The sequence below is a fragment of the Condylostylus longicornis genome, unplaced genomic scaffold (assembly GCF_029603195.1).
Source record: "Condylostylus longicornis isolate FDR11 unplaced genomic scaffold, ASM2960319v2 ptg000011l, whole genome shotgun sequence".
NCBI lineage: Eukaryota > Metazoa > Arthropoda > Insecta > Diptera > Dolichopodidae > Condylostylus > Condylostylus longicornis.
Genome location: NW_026577980.1, coordinates 3,222,508 through 3,238,633, shown reverse-complemented (window position 1 = coordinate 3,238,633; position 16,126 = coordinate 3,222,508). Strand labels below are relative to the sequence as shown.

The window sequence follows — 16,126 nt, the reverse complement described above, 5'->3', positions numbered from 1 at the left end:
CCCCTCCAACAGCAAAGATCGAAGCAGTGCCGGGCTTCCCAATGGGTTTAGACTCTTTTGGTTCACCCGGAACGCTTGTATCCGAAGCTGGTCAATGGTTCTTCCGTTTCCCTTGCCACCATTTTCGGAGCGACTTCAGACTTCCCAATGAGTTTTGGCTCTTTCGGTTGGCCTGAAGTTCTCGTCGTTGTCGTGGTGGGCGTTGGATTTTTATTTTGTCCTGCCCTGCCGCCAGCACCTTGAGAGGATTTTCTTCCTTTAACCCGAACGGTAGCACGGAAGAAGTTCAGAAAAAGTCGGAACTCCGCTTTCCGTAGATCTTCCAATCCGGAATCATCCACGAAAAAGGTGATGGAGCAGCCCCCGTCCTTTTCCTTATCCATCCTCAGCACCCTCCAGTAACTCATCTTGAGGCTGGGTTTTTTCTTCCCTATCCTACTTAGAAATTTGTCCCTGGAGAGACTAACGGTTGTCTCATCCTTTGGCACGTAAGTGACGCAGATATGCTGTTTGCGCATGTCGTCGCCATCCAGTACTACGACGTTGCAACCGTCCTAAGGCTTTATTTTCCTGCAGACACTAGTTATCCACTCCCTGGTGTTTTGATTGTTGCATGTTACGGATATCCATCCATCCCTTTGCAACGCTGGAGTGAATTGTGGATGAAAATCCACAACTTTATCCATTTCATCCATGATGACTAGTTTGATTTTCCCCATCTACACTTCGGATAGCCTGTCCTCTGGATGCAGTTTATAAGTGATGGCCACCTTGACCTGTGCTACTGCATCCCGATAAGAAGTCATTTTCGGGTTTTATTGAGGAATGTTCCCAGGGACCTTTCCCTCAACATTGCTCTTCATCGACCTCTTTTTTGAGAGCCCTGCGCAGGCCCTCAGCTTTTCTAGCCTTTCTTTCTCATATCTGCGGCGTGAGAAGGAGTTCCTCCTTTGCGTCAGTCGAGAGAAGCTCTGTTTCCGCAGACCCTTGAGCACTAACTGTTTACATTAATGTTGTCCTTAGTATTGTTGTTGTTGTAATTGTCACTGTTGTTATTGTTGCTGTTGTTATTGTTCTTATTGTTGCTGTTGTTGTTGTTGTTATTGTTTATGCTCTCCATTTTGTTCCCACGATCAGCGCGGGAAAGTATAGTCACCCATGGCAGAGCCCGGCATACCATGGGAAGGCTCGTTTAAACTGCAGGGCATGGTTATCCAGAGTTCGCATACTAACGACTTAGCCACGCAGTCATCGGCATATGCTGTTCCACCTTGACTTGGGACGCCTGTCGTCAGCTGACGTATAGATATAGGGCTGAAACTCACAAAGCAAGAAGCTCGCCGCGAGATATGACCACGACACGAACGTAACTTTGATCGTTTCAATCACCCCTCTATCCTCCGCCATTACCGGAGCCCACCACTAGGAGGTGACAGTGCGGTTTTGGGCCCCTTGGTGTTATGTAAGTATGTATTTTTGTTAGTGTGTGTGTCCATTTAGATACGAGTATAAAAATTATACTTACATAATCGCATATGAACTACCTATGTATTGTGCACCACACCTGTGCCTTACCATAAAACATACCGTATGTTCATTGTCCTTATAAGCTTTGTTAATTGTTTGGTTATATAGCAACATCTTACACCTACGACTTGGAGCAGCCAGTAGTTTTCACTATATTTGTTTTCTAATTCTAGTTCTTGAGATATTATTCTCATCTTGGCTAAACATCCAAAGTAATTCTTAGGAATTTTGCTGTACTTTACTTTGGATTGTTTCTCTAGCACCAGTAAAACTTATAGAATCTTAGTCATATTTAAAAGTACAAAATTTCTTCAAATCACCACAAAGAAGATTAAAAATTTAAGCTATAATAAAATCTTAATTAACTTATCATGTCACCTTTCCTATATATTCAACACATGAAAACGCGTTCGTGAGAGTGCGTTAAAATCATTGTTTAGAAAATTAACCAAATAAATTTTTTGAAAATTCATTTGAATTTTTTATGTTTCAAGTTCAAATCTTCTATATTTTTATAGAAATTCATTAAATTAAAGATTATTTTATTACGAGTATCATATTTTGATTATAAAAATAAAAATCGAGTAATCAAAAGTCTGTGGGATTTTTTTCATTTTATCCCCCCAAACGCATAAAAATTAATAATGAAAATTGTCCATTTTATGAAAATCGATTAAAAATAAATATTGTTCCCAACGATATTCTCATTTTATTGAACAACAAGATAATTAAGTACCTATAGCAGTAATATCAGAGGATATTTGATAAGTTGTCAAATTTTTATTTGTCAAGGTTTTTTAAGAAGAAAAGCCAGAAATTTTTGAAATAATAGACGAAAATTACCCCATTGTTTTGAATTATAAATTACACTTATGGTCACATGAAGATGTTAGGACTGGAAGGAAAGGGTACTTGCTGGTTATCTGGCGAAATGGACGACACTTAGGTGAATCATTTCAGTGAGTATGAGGCATTCATCAATGGAAGAAAGGAGTTTCAAGAAATGTTGATAGAAATCCACTCCCACAAGATACTCGAATTTATCATAGAAGTATCGGTTTCGATGAAGAACTTTTAGGAAGAGAGGGGGCGCGATAGTAGACGGAGAGAGGGGCCACTTTCAGATATTGAGTAGCCTATCCAAAATTTAACAATCTTAGCTAAATTTGATACACAAAACGACAAGGGATAACCAGTCTACCATACACTCGTATTTTTTACCATTACACAATTTTTTTTTATCATTTTAAATTATTTCAGATCAGTGAGTACAACTAAATTACCTTTACTGTTATCAGTTCATCAGTTGAATTGGTTTTGAATTTTAATATCAAAATTAAATTGTAATTTAAAAATACGCAATTAAAATATAAGAGAATTCTGACCATAAAATTACCCTCAGGAATTAAGTACATTTTATTAGGTGTTTTATCGCTTTACATGACTCTGCGTAGGTGTAATTTAGGTTTCGATTAAAAAAAAAAATTCTTTTTTGTATATTCATGTAATATAAATTAGGACCTAGTGTGTATTAGAGTATATTTATGTATGTAGTAATAAAATTACATTAATTTTATATTATTTTATTTTTAGCTATTATACAAAGACAACAAACAGACGAAAAATTTTGTGAAAATTTAAGAGTACACATGGGATTAAATGATTTAAATGAGAATGAAGGTTCTTAGCATCTTCATATATGTATGTATAAATATTTGTATATTGTATATAATGAACTTTATTGTATATAATGAAAAATTATGCTAAGATAAACTCTTTATTACGTGCTTAAAATACCATTAAATATAGCTTACAATAATATAAAAGAGAATACTATACACACATATATAAACACATTTAAAAAAACAAAACTTATTAATCGTGTTTAAATAATAATAAATTTATTTGCGTAAATATATAAGTGTGCAAAAGATGAAAATAAATAAAATTTTGTGGCACTTTGCGAAAAAACATGGTGGACACTTTTAAAAAATAAAATTGTAAATTGAATTTTTCTATAAAAAAAATTATTTACATTTCTTTAGTGATAATTAGACAGTAAAACAAAAATGGGTGAATTTTATAGATCGAAAATGAGAAGGTGGGTCACTGTGTCAGAAACTAAAGAGAAATTTTAAGAACTCAATGACAATGCAAATTATTCATTATTATTATAAACAATTTAATTAGCAATTATTTTAATAGTTTAAGAGGTTTTCTAAGAAGTTCTTTGTGATACGAGTATAACCCATTTCATTTGAAAATTTTAAAGTAATTTTTTGTATGTCAGACATATGTTAAAGATTTTGACATTTCTAATTATCATTTAAATCTGTAATTACCCATTATTTGCTTAAAAGAATTCTTAGATAATTGCACTCATTTCAAGAATTTCATTTAAGACTTCAAATTAATTTTCGAGTAACTTGGAGTAGCATGCTAATAGGATGCCATTTTCTACAAAAATTGTGTTAAATGTGACATTTAAACATTTTATAGACTAGATACAAGTAGGACCGTCTTATATTATTGGTGAATTGTTATATTCTAACAATGCAAATGATTATCCCTTTTTGCTTTTGATTCATTCACTGACAATTGACGGAACGTTATTTAATTGTCAAAAACTTGAAATATCAAATGTTATAATTTTAATTTTCTGTAATTTTTAATTTTATTCCGGAATTTTAAAGCAATTTTTTAAATTAAAGCCATATTTCAAATTCTTTGATATCTTCCCAAAATCTTTAATTTTAATGATTAAGAAATTCAACTATTGAGAAAAATATGTACTAAAAATTATTTGGAATATGACCTATATGGGAAATATTTTATGTATAATATAATACATTTGATGTACATGCGGACGTTAATATAGTGGTAATATTTGAATTGTTCATTATATTGGTGATTATTATTAATAATATGATTGTTTTTGCTCATGATTATAATGATAATAATGATGATAATGATGGTGATGATGATAATGATAATAATGATTATAATAATAAGGTTAAATTGTGTATATGTAATTTTGTTTTTCCTTGTTGGTTTTTTTGAGTTTTTCACACATTTTTATTATATTTTTCAGTATAAAAGTATGTGTGTGTATATATTTTTGAAATGTACCGAAAAGGATAAATAATAGAAAATTTTATTTTTGCGTACATTTTTGTTCTATTATTTTTTTTTTTTGTTGTGCTGCCATCTTTTGTACAAATAATAAAAACCTTATGTTGTGCTACTACCGTTTTGACATTTTATTTTCATTTCTTCTTATAATATTTTCCCTCACATAAAATACTTAATAATTTCTTATTTTTTATGACTCAATTCAAAATTATTACATACAGGAAAAAAAAGGACATTTAGTTCAAATTTTTGTTTTGTTTTTGTTTTTTTGCCCTCAGTATAATAAAAGTATGTATATATGAAAAGAAATAAGAGAATTACTCTGAAAAAAAAAATAAATATAATGGTTTTGGTACAATGTCATTATTAAAGTAATAAAGAAGAAAAATATGGTATATAAACACGTAAAGAGTAGGGGGAAGGGAAATGAGAGAGAAAATTAAAGACTCAAAAAGAAATTCTTTAACTTTTAGCTTTCTTAAATTTAAAAATTCATTTAAAATTCTTCATTTAAAGAAGAAATGAAGAGGGTTTTTTTCTCATCATAAAATTCCTCGTGTAATTAAAATAAAGAGCAACATTAAAGTATAATTAAAAAAAAAACGTAATAAAATGAGAAAGATATTTAAATTTTTAATTTAATAAATAATTATTTTTCTCTAAATATGCCAAATCATTGCGATCCTAAGAGAATTCGCATAAACCATGAAACATGCATACATACATGCAAATTATACCTAAACCGTAAAATATCAAATGACAAAATATTAGAAATTTAGGTCCTTTAAAATTACACACACTGGTTCAAAAATAATTTATTTTTAAACTTTTGTTTTTCTCTAAAAATTTTAATTAATTGAAAAATGAAAATTAATTTCAAAAGTTATACTTAATAATCTTAATTAGTTAGTGTTTGAGTATTTCCAACAAATAAGAAGAGGAAAAACCAAACGGAATCACTGTATTCTAAAAAGTTTGTTGCAATGGAACGACCAAAAAGTTTACTGTGAAAACAAATACTAACGAAATGAACGAAATATGAATGAGGTGTAAAATCAAATATAGAAAATTTTATAGGCTCAATATAACAGTTCAGCATTGTGTTCAATTCCTTAAATTTTTATTAGTAAATTCGCCTTTCGAATAATTTTTCAGAAGAATAATGAGCTCCCATCACCTCGGTGCGTTTAATTTTCTATATAGGATTTCATCTCTACCAACATAACTATAATCAACATTGTAATAAAATGTAATATTAAAATATTTAATTACAAATTAATGAGAATAATATGAAATCAAAACAAATCCTTTGAGATCTCGTAATTACAAAATGGAATTAAATAAATTAATATGAAGAAGAAAATTGATTCCCATAATTGATTTTTGTTTTTATTGTAATCTTTTTTTCCAAAATTTTATATTTTAATATTTAAGGCGAAAAAATTGATTCAATTGAAGCTACGAAAAATGTAGAGTAGAATAATCCGTAGGAGTAGAATAATCCGCAGTATAACAGTTAAAAAATTTAACAAATATACTTTTATACTGCTGTAAATGTGTATACAAATAGAGAAATTTATTAAATTTTGGAGGGGAGGATTGGAAAAGTCGCGGCTATCAAAAGATGCATTTAATCCAAGTAAGTCGGTTGTAATATGGATCCCCACTTATCCACCCTCACATGAACCAGCTTGAGTTCTTTATAAATCGGTTAAAGCCTCTGCTCCATAAATCGCAGAGAGAAATGCGACCATCTCCTCCTTCTTCTCCTCCGTCTCTCAGTCACAGCAATAGTTAGTGGGTTGTTCCATCCTCCTGACGTGATCACCTATCAGACAGTGTCCAGTTATAGCCCGTATAACAGCTCCCATCTCACCCTGCGGAAGAGATATCAAATCCGTCGTGCGACATGGATCTAGCTTAGGTAAAAATTGTCTTGTCGCACAGCATGTCGTTGCATTTTCCCAACTGCTATTGATGTGCTCGACTGCACTCAGGAAGGAACCCAAGAGTCATTATTGGATTGGATAAATTACAATACAATTTGAGTTTTTTAAGGGATGTTGAATAATTTTTAACCCCTTTAGGAATTAGGGAATTAGATATAAGGAAATTTAGAATAAATACCAAATTGTTTTGGGATTTGAACACATTTTCCTTCCGATTTCTAAGTGAAATATTTACCAAAAGTGCATGAAACTGCATGGAAGTCTTTAATTATTCTCATAATTTTTACTTCATAATCGAAGTTTAGTACATTTTCGGATTCAAAATCTAAAACGAAATTCTTTGCGTATAGCTAGCACAATTAATGAATCTTTTATTCTACATTCATCACAATTTTTTTCTACTAAATTACAAAACTTTTTATAAATTTAACGATCTTACTTTTACTTTATAGCTAAGTGCCCTGCAGTGGCTAAAAAAGAAAAACATATTCATAAAATGAAAAAAATTTATCCAGAAAATTTTAAAAAGTTTATGATATTTGAAAAGTAAATTTTTTTTTGATCTTCTCTTGCTAAATCTAGATTGCAATCCATCATAAAACTTATACAATTTTTCTTTTTCCTTCAAAAGTGTAAAATTACTCTTCTGTAGCTAGTGTAATTTGTATTACATACAAAATTTTTAAATTTTTATACGTAGAATCTCATATTTTTTTCATTATCCTTAAAAATGTATACTCTGGTATACACCTACAGACTATAATAAAAAAAACTTAGGGTTATGCAAAGAAAACAAGAAAAATTAAATTGTATGAAAAACTTAAAAGAGAAGAATTATAATTATTATTGATACTAAACCCAACCATATTATATACGAAGATATCCGACCACCGCATCATTATTTTCCATTTTGTCTACCAGATGTTCGTTTCAGTTATCTCTTAATTTTTATTAGTTATTTTGACTTTATTATATTTTGCAACATTTATTTTTTTTTGTAGTTTAACTTGTTTTTTTTTTTTTTTTTTCTCTCACTCTCTCTATACTTGTATGAGAGATAACCTCGCAGAGTATAACATATTTGTTTGTTCATTTATAACATTAAGGAAAAATAGTTTTAATAAGAGGAAAATATGTTGTCTCGTAAGTACAAGAGGAAAATATACTCTCCGAAGACTATAAATATTTGTAGATTTGTATATTTGTACCACGGGGGCAGCAGTGCACCGTGACCACGTATAAGGATCTATTGTGTGCCCTCATCCGAGTGCGGGGCATGCCCTACAACACACGCTCGAGACGCTCGACCCCCTGATGAACTCAAGCAACTTGTGAGGACCAAAAGACCATAACTTCGCCACCGTTAGAACAAATCCCCCCAGCACCTCCCCCCTCCTATGAGCAAGAGCATCACACTCCCCCAGGAGGTGCACCGAGGTCTCTTCATACTCCAATTATCCTCATTTTCCAGGCCCAGCCTACTGAGGTTTCCCCTAAACCTGCAATGAACCGTCAAAATGCCGGTGTGGACTCTCACCTGGTTCTTGCCCATCCCTATAATTTTCTTAAATCGCTACTGGTCATCCCTGGCTTGCCGCAGCCCCGGAAGACTTCTCCAGCGCTCCGACCGCCTTCTTTCTGATTTCATCCTTAATTTCCAACAAATAGTATGTGGTCCGATTCCGCAGAAGGGCTCCGGCCCAAGAAGAAATGTGTGGCATCATTTCCTTCTACGACCACATGGCCCGGCATCCAACTTAGTGTGACCCGGTTGCATCTGGATAACTCATTGAGCTTCTCAAGAGAGTCCCATACTGCCGCGGAGGATACAATCCATAATTGTATTAGTAGTTCTTTAATTTTCCGTTCTCTTCCTAAAAGTATGCAATTGTAGTATATCATAACACTAAGAGAACAATGTAAACAAAATATTGCTGATTTTCAGTAAGTGTTTTCAATATCATTGAAGGGAAATGTGCTTCTTTGCAAACCATTAATCTGATTTGAGTTTATATTTTTTTTTCTCCATGGTAAAAGATTACAAATTATAATGAAGATCCCTTAAAAAAATTTTAGTTTTTGGAATTACAATCCATGGCCACATTTTAATATTTTTTTTTCAACTTTTTCTGCTTCAGTTTTAATAACATTCTTATAACACACATACTATAACATACCTGCATATTTATATCATGGTTACTTATGTATTTTTTCTCTCTTTCTTTCTCTCGCTACAATTATTATTATCATTAGTATTATTGAGGTTACTGACGGTGATGGGGGTAGCGGTCGTGGTGGTGTTATGTAGAAAGTATCCTGAAAAGTTGAAAAGTCATTATTTATGACCTTGAATAGTATATAAAGTTTGTAAGAAGAAATAAGAAGAAATTAAAAAAGGAAGAGAAACAAAAAAAAAATTAAATAAAAATGTACACACATAAAACCGAGTCAAGTTTGCTAAAACATAGTAAATTTATTATTATGACAGTTATACCTTAAGGATTTTATACGCGAGGACGAATTATTTATATTGTGTAAGTAGTGCATAGTAGTTGTAATAGGATAAAGTAATACAATTTAATATATATATTTTTTTTATTAGAATATACGTAGCAAGTCCACATTCGTACACAATTACTAGACTTATTTTTATAACATATATGAAATTAAATTTAATAAGGAAGAAAATAAAAGGATATTGTTTTCAATTTGAATGATTGTTTAAAAAAATATTTTGAAGCCGCATACTCTTTGCACTTTTACAAATAATGGCAATCAAAATAATTCTTTTAATGCCATATTGTTATGAGAGTTTAAATAGAAATTTTAAGTGATGGTATAAATTGCATTGCAGATGTATAGGGCAACCGAAACGGGATTTCAGCATTGAAACATAACAGAGAATAACAGATTGCTCAAAACATGCCATCGACTGATTGTCGTGGTTGTCAGGATTTTCGGGTGACCGATCAAGTGCAACATATATACTAAGATGATAACGTGCCCTGATCCTACTGAAAGGAGAAGAAAAACTTTGGATAATCCCAATTAAACATTTGGTAACCCACACTAATATTCTTTTAAACAATAAAACAATATAGGAAGACTTAATAAACTGGAAAAAAATTATTTTATTCCCGTTAAAGAACTATACGTAATAAAAGTTTTTAAGTCATTAATTTTATCTTTATTATACTTAGTGCATGCAATTGCCTGAATATTTCAATGTCGCATATGAATAATGAAATGTGCCCCGCGCAAATAATTTTTTTTGGTATTTGAATTCACAATTTCTTTGGACACAATAAAAATTAAAAAAAAAAAATTTTAACATAAATTCATTCCGAATATATTTCATGTAGATCAGAAATCTTAAAAAACCTGAATACCCTTTAAGGGTTAAAATAATATTTTTTTGTTTCTGTAATTTTTTTTATCAGTATGCCGTGTAAGCGTATATGTAATAATAATGTCTTGATATATGTTTCGTAACGTAAGAGTCAATAATAAAATTATCCTTATTTTCACCTGAGCGCGAGTAATGCTCATATCTTTAACCTTGTATAATAAATGTAACGTACATACAAAATTGTATGTTAGGTACAATGTGCTTTTATTTATTTATTACGCTTACATATTTTTTTTTTTCGTTTCGTTCTTTCTTGTTATAAAAAATTGAGAAATTTAATGGAAAAGGGTTAAGCTTTAAAAAATCTGAACAGAATAAATTTTTTCTCATATTTTTTGTTTTTTTTTTTTTTTTTGCCGTCATGTCTCACAAAATAAATGAAAAAACTTCATGCAAATGCAAAGATATTATGCTTGCATGATATTAAAATCGTTATATGTGTGTCGTACTGTACTATTATTTATTATTGTGTAATTTTTTGGTGGTGTTCGGTAGGTTCTATTTTTAAAAATTGTTAAGCCGATATTACCGTACGATAATTAATGTTTCTTCTTTAGTGAGTCGCCTTATTTCTTCGGAGGAAGTTGGGATATTTTTGTTAATAAATTCAAAATAAGATGACTTTATAATTGGCTGAGTTTTTGTGGAGGGAGTACGACAAGAATTATACTTTTTGTCCTATTAACAAGTAGAAATGAAATTTTATGTCTTAGGTTTAAGTTATGTCTAAGAAATTAATGAAGAACAGTGGTAATAAAGTTCGAAGAACCGGACTAACCAATTAAAAAAAAAATCATTATATCACTATCGACTGACAAAGTCGATGCGTTAAAGGAGAGGATTATTAAGTCCCCCATAGCTGATGACACGCTCTATATCTCTGTTGCAAAGGGGGTGCCCACAAAAAAGGGTGTTTTCGCTCCTCTTGTGGTCTATTGTGGTGAATGACTTGATCGTTGTCTTCACACTGATGATGTGGCTTTTGTTGTCCGGGGAAAATTTCAGAACACGATCTTTGATCTTCTACAACGGAATCTAAGGTTTGTAGAAAGGTGATACAAAGGCGTGGTGCTAAACATAAATGCCGGCAAAAGCATATTGGCTGCTTTCACAAAAGGTTGAAGTAGGGAACGATTAACGATCTCACTCTGTTTAGTGAACGCATTGCCCACTCAAGCGAAGTTAAGTATTATGGGGTAAATCTATGTATATGACCGCTTCTCCTGACATATTAATAAAGACAGGGTCATCGAAAGAGCAAGGGCGGTTATGTAGGCGTGTAGGAGTTTTGTTGTAAAGACCTGGGGCATTAGTCTTAGGGTAGCACTGTAACTATACATGGCCCTTCCTAGGGCGATCGTCACCTTTACGTCTGTGGTGTGGCGCCGCAAAGTGAAACATGTGGATTTTCGAGACAAATCGGGGTAAAAATAGAGTAATTACCTTCTCTGAGAGTGCCTGGACCAATGCGGTCGGCTTCCACGGCTGTTCTGGAGGTGTCCGTTGCATCTTTTCACTGTACGAAAAGCTCTGTTAACAATTTTTTACTTGTGATGACGCCGCAGGGAAAAGATTAGCTCGACGTTTTTGATCGACGCGTGTGGGGACAGGTTGGTCTAGTTTTTGAGATTGGTTCTGGTGAACAGGCGATATTAGCTAAATTTTTTTTAATTTTTAATGGATTTCTACTGAAATTTCTGGTAAATTTTTTTGAAATTTTTATAGGATTTAAGCATATTATAGTAAATACATATGTATATACTTACTATGATATATATAACAATTAACAACTATGTTGTCTCTGTAAAAAAGATTTTCTATACTAGTATATTCTTTTACTCTATATAATTTTTTTGTTTAAATTTTATCACTTACCCTATATATAATAAACATTTTAAATTTGTGACCTTCCCATATTTAGTTTGACTATCTCTCAGGTTCCTTGTAAATTTTATTAAAAACGTATAAAGTTTTTGCACTTGCATATATGGTAGATTTTAATGGTAATAATATATTATTAATGATAACGAGTAACGTTGGAGAATAAGAAAATTTGTTACCAAAATGGAAACTGAAAAGAGAACAAAAAACTAAAATAAATGAAATTTTTGTGTTGAATATTTGCGCTCCTTTCATAGTGCATACCACCAACTTTAGATAAAAAGGTGATAATTGTAAAATTCTATATTTGTATTATTATGTATGTATAGTGAGTACCAAAAAGTTTTCCTTCTTTTTTTGGTAATTTATTTTGGGAGAAGAGAAAAAAATTAATTTCGAAAAAAAAAATTTTTTAAGTGAGAAAATAATTTTTAAATTCGGCACATTCAATTCAGTTGCATTTTTGAACTAAAATATAAGAGGGGAGGAATAAAAACCACTAAAAAGTTTTTCACTACTTTTTTCCTTTTCTCTCGCTCTTCTCTATTTTTATCACACAATTATTTTTATTTGTTTTCGAGTTTGTTTGTTGAAAATTACCTGCAATAAATCTGTTAAAATCGCTATATTTGGATGACATTTAGAAAATTAGAAATTTATAGTTTGGACTATAAATTATTCGAGGACTTTAATGGAAAAATAAAAAAAATCAAGAAAAAACAAAAAGGAAACTAAGAACTTTTTAAGCGGAAGGTTAAAATAAAATGGTGTTATTATATGTTGAAAGATTGAAATTAACAAGAAAAAAAAGTATTTTATGGGGACGGAGTTGGTAAAGCAAATTTGAAAGAAAACGAAAAGAAAAAAAAATTAATTTCAATTATATTAGACAAGTTGATTTAGCAGTTATCAGGGTAGGCTAAAATAAATCGAAATGACACTGTGATAAATTAAAAATTTTCAATTGAAATTTTCGGTCATTTATCTCAGTTATTTTAGATATACATAGTTGTTGTAAGAAAAATGTAAAATTGAATTTATTAAGATTGTTCCAATAACAACAAGAAGATCGTAGTTCAGATGGCAACATTAAGTTGATCCCAATATAACAAAAAAACTTGTCCTATATGACCATCGAGAACACAAGGAAATAATTTGCGGAAGATGAGATATGAAAATTGAGACAAATTGTGAACTAAATCAAGCTGTTTTATAGCTGCTGACATTGCAAGAGGAAAGGGGTTGCCACATTTGATTATTTGGAAATTAATTCAAAAAATTGTTAAGGTATGGGCGTTTGTCTATATCTGGAACGAAATTTATTCGAAAAATCTTAAAATAATGAGAATTTGTTTGTCTAGAACACAATGAATTGCTATAATTCAAAAGGTTACAATTTATTACAAAACTCGCTACCTCATAATTGTAATAATACTACTCTTTACCTATATGGTTATGTATGAGTAGCATTAAATTTTACGCTAAAATATAAAAGTAAAACGTGATAAAATTGTAAAGAACGGAATAGTGTTAATTAGATTAAGTTTTTTCAACATTTCAAAGAATGAAGAAAATTTAGTTTTTTTTTTATAATTTGCAAATATTTAGAACGTAAAAACCATAGCAATCATTTCTTACATAGTAGGGTAAACGCTTAAAAGAATAACTTGTAAATTACGTGAAGGTGTTATTCAATATAAAAAAGGTGATTCAAAATTAAATTAAAATGTGAAAAAAAAAACAAAACAGAAAAACACAACTTAATTAATTAAAAAATTCTTAATTAATTATCGATTTAAACAAGTTACATATAGTTCAGGATTTTAACAGTAATGTCCATTGACTTTTCTATGATCCAAATGACTAGAAAGGGGCATTTTTTCAAGTTGACAAAAAAATATCAAGTTGATCAAATTTCAATGTCTTCATATCCGTACGAACGTATGTCTTTGATCAGTGCCGAATTTTAAGTCGATTTAATCATATTATATCTGCTCGTTTGTCCGGCCGCTCCAACGATAACTCAAAAACTAATTGACCACACAAATTTTCACAAACAATTTATAATTCTAAATGCCGGAGCCTTATTTAAATCGAATGTGATCGAGGTAGTGGTTCGGATTATATATCTTAGAAACAATTGAAATTTCTACTTCAAGTCTTTCTCATTCAAGTTTACAATTTAATTAAGAAATTAGTTTTCGATTTGGTTTTGAACACCAATTATTTTGTATTGATGTTTTTAAAATTGCAAAATTTTATTACTCAGGAAACAATACCTCAACTCATCGTAATGGCGTTGGCATTATAGCTACGGATAAAATTATAGATTATGTAACAGAATGTGTATCGTATTCAGACAGAATCATGCTAATGAAAATAAATGCTAAACCAGTAAAACTCAACATCATTCAAATATACGCCCCTACTGCTGATTCATCTGAAGACGAGATAGAAGAACTCTACGAGCAAATTAATTATCTCATGAAACAACTAAAACCTCATGAAATCAATATGGTGATAGGAGATTTCAATGCAAAAGTTGGAGCAGGAAGAGTAGATGGAATAGTTGGGCCTTTCGCTTTGGGTTTGAGAAACGAAAGAGGTGATCGGTTGATACAGTTTTGCCAGGAACAAAAACTTAAAATAACCAATACATGGTTTTGCTTACCGTATCGAAGATTATATACGTGGACATCACCCCAGCATAGCAGAGGAAACATTATTCGTAGCCAAATTGATTACATATTAATAAACAAACGCTTTAGCTCATCTGTAAAGTCGGTCTGTACATATCCAGGAGCCGATGTTCCATCAGACCATAATCTTTTAGTAGCTAAAATAAACATCAAACTAGCTAGAACTAGAAGAGAACACCGTCAACCCAAAATAGATGTGGAAAAACTAAATAATACGGATATAAAGAATCAATTGGCTACTGAAATTAACAACCAACTAAGATCTGTTATGGAAGAAAGCGAAAATATTTGGGATCATGTAAAATTAGTTCTAAAAGACACTTCAAAAAAATATATTGGGTCACAAGAAGTACGTCGCAAAACAAAAATGGATGACACCAGAAATATTGCAGATGATGGAAAAAAGACGTACTTTCAAAAACAAAAACTCTGCAGAATATAGAAGTATTCATCACCAAATAAGATCTTCAATCAAAAAGGCAAAAACAGATTGGCTCAGTAAGGAATGTAGTGAAATCGAAAGACTTCAACAAAATCACAACGATTTTAACTTACATAAAAAAGTTAAAGAAGTATCTGGAGTGTATAGAAGATCACATACAACCACACTTCGTAACGAAAATGGGCAAATCATTATTGAAAGTGATGAAATAAAGAAGGAGTGGGAAAAATACATTAAGAACTTATTCTCAGATACCTCAAGAGATTTACACCCAACTGAAACATTCAATTTGTTATCAGAAGTCCCAATAACGATAGATGAAATTAAAAAAGCAATAAAATCCATGAAAAAGAACAAAACGCCTGGACCCGACGAAATACCATAGGAAATAATTAAGCTAATAGATGATTCAAATCTTAATCTGCTTAAAAGAATTTTCAATAGCATTTTTGAAACAGGAAATTATCCAGAAGATTGGCTGAATTCTACTTTCATTCCGCTTCCCAAGAAGTTCAATTCCAAAACATGTGATGATCACCGGTTAATAAGCCTAATGAGCCATTCTTTGAAAATATTTTTGAAGGTGCTACATAATCGCATATACACGAAATGTGAACCACATATGGGCAAAACACAATTTGGTTTCACAAAGGGGACAGGTACCAGAGAGGCTCTGTTTGGCATTCAGGTACTTGTGCAAAATTGTCGTGATGTGCACAAGGATGTCTTCTTATGTTTCGTCGATTATGAGAAGGCTTTTGATAAAGTTAACCATAATAAGCTAATGGAGATATTACGAAGAATAGGAATTGATGAAAATATTATGCTATGTGTAGAAAATCTGTACTGGAAACAATCAGCAAGTATAAGAACTAAGTATGGCATGACCAACAACATACTAATACAAAAAGGAGTTCGACAAGGATGCATACTATCCCCTTTACTTTTTAACATCTATGCAGAGGCCATTTTCGAAGAAGCAGTTAACGACGTTGATGTAGGGATAAAAGTCAACGGCACTTTTTTAAACAATATTAGATACGCGGATGATACAGTGATTATTGCAGACAACTTAGAAGACCTACAA

At 31.3% G+C, this 16,126-nt stretch overlaps 1 protein-coding gene across 1 annotated transcript in view; it reads left to right on the top strand.

Annotated features, from left to right (window-relative positions):
• Positions 1 to 15,424, top strand: part of LOC129619326 (craniofacial development protein 2-like) — a 39,178-nt gene extending 23,754 nt beyond the window's left edge. The window contains exons 2-5 of the mRNA XM_055534566.1: positions 2,788 to 2,791; positions 3,121 to 3,207; positions 14,168 to 14,895; positions 14,945 to 15,424. Of these exons, the coding sequence (XP_055390541.1) occupies positions 2,788 to 2,791; positions 3,121 to 3,207; positions 14,168 to 14,895; positions 14,945 to 15,424 (1,299 nt within the window). The remainder of the gene's footprint in view (positions 1 to 2,787; positions 2,792 to 3,120; positions 3,208 to 14,167; positions 14,896 to 14,944) is intronic.
• The last annotated feature ends 702 nt before the right edge of the window (positions 15,425 to 16,126 follow it).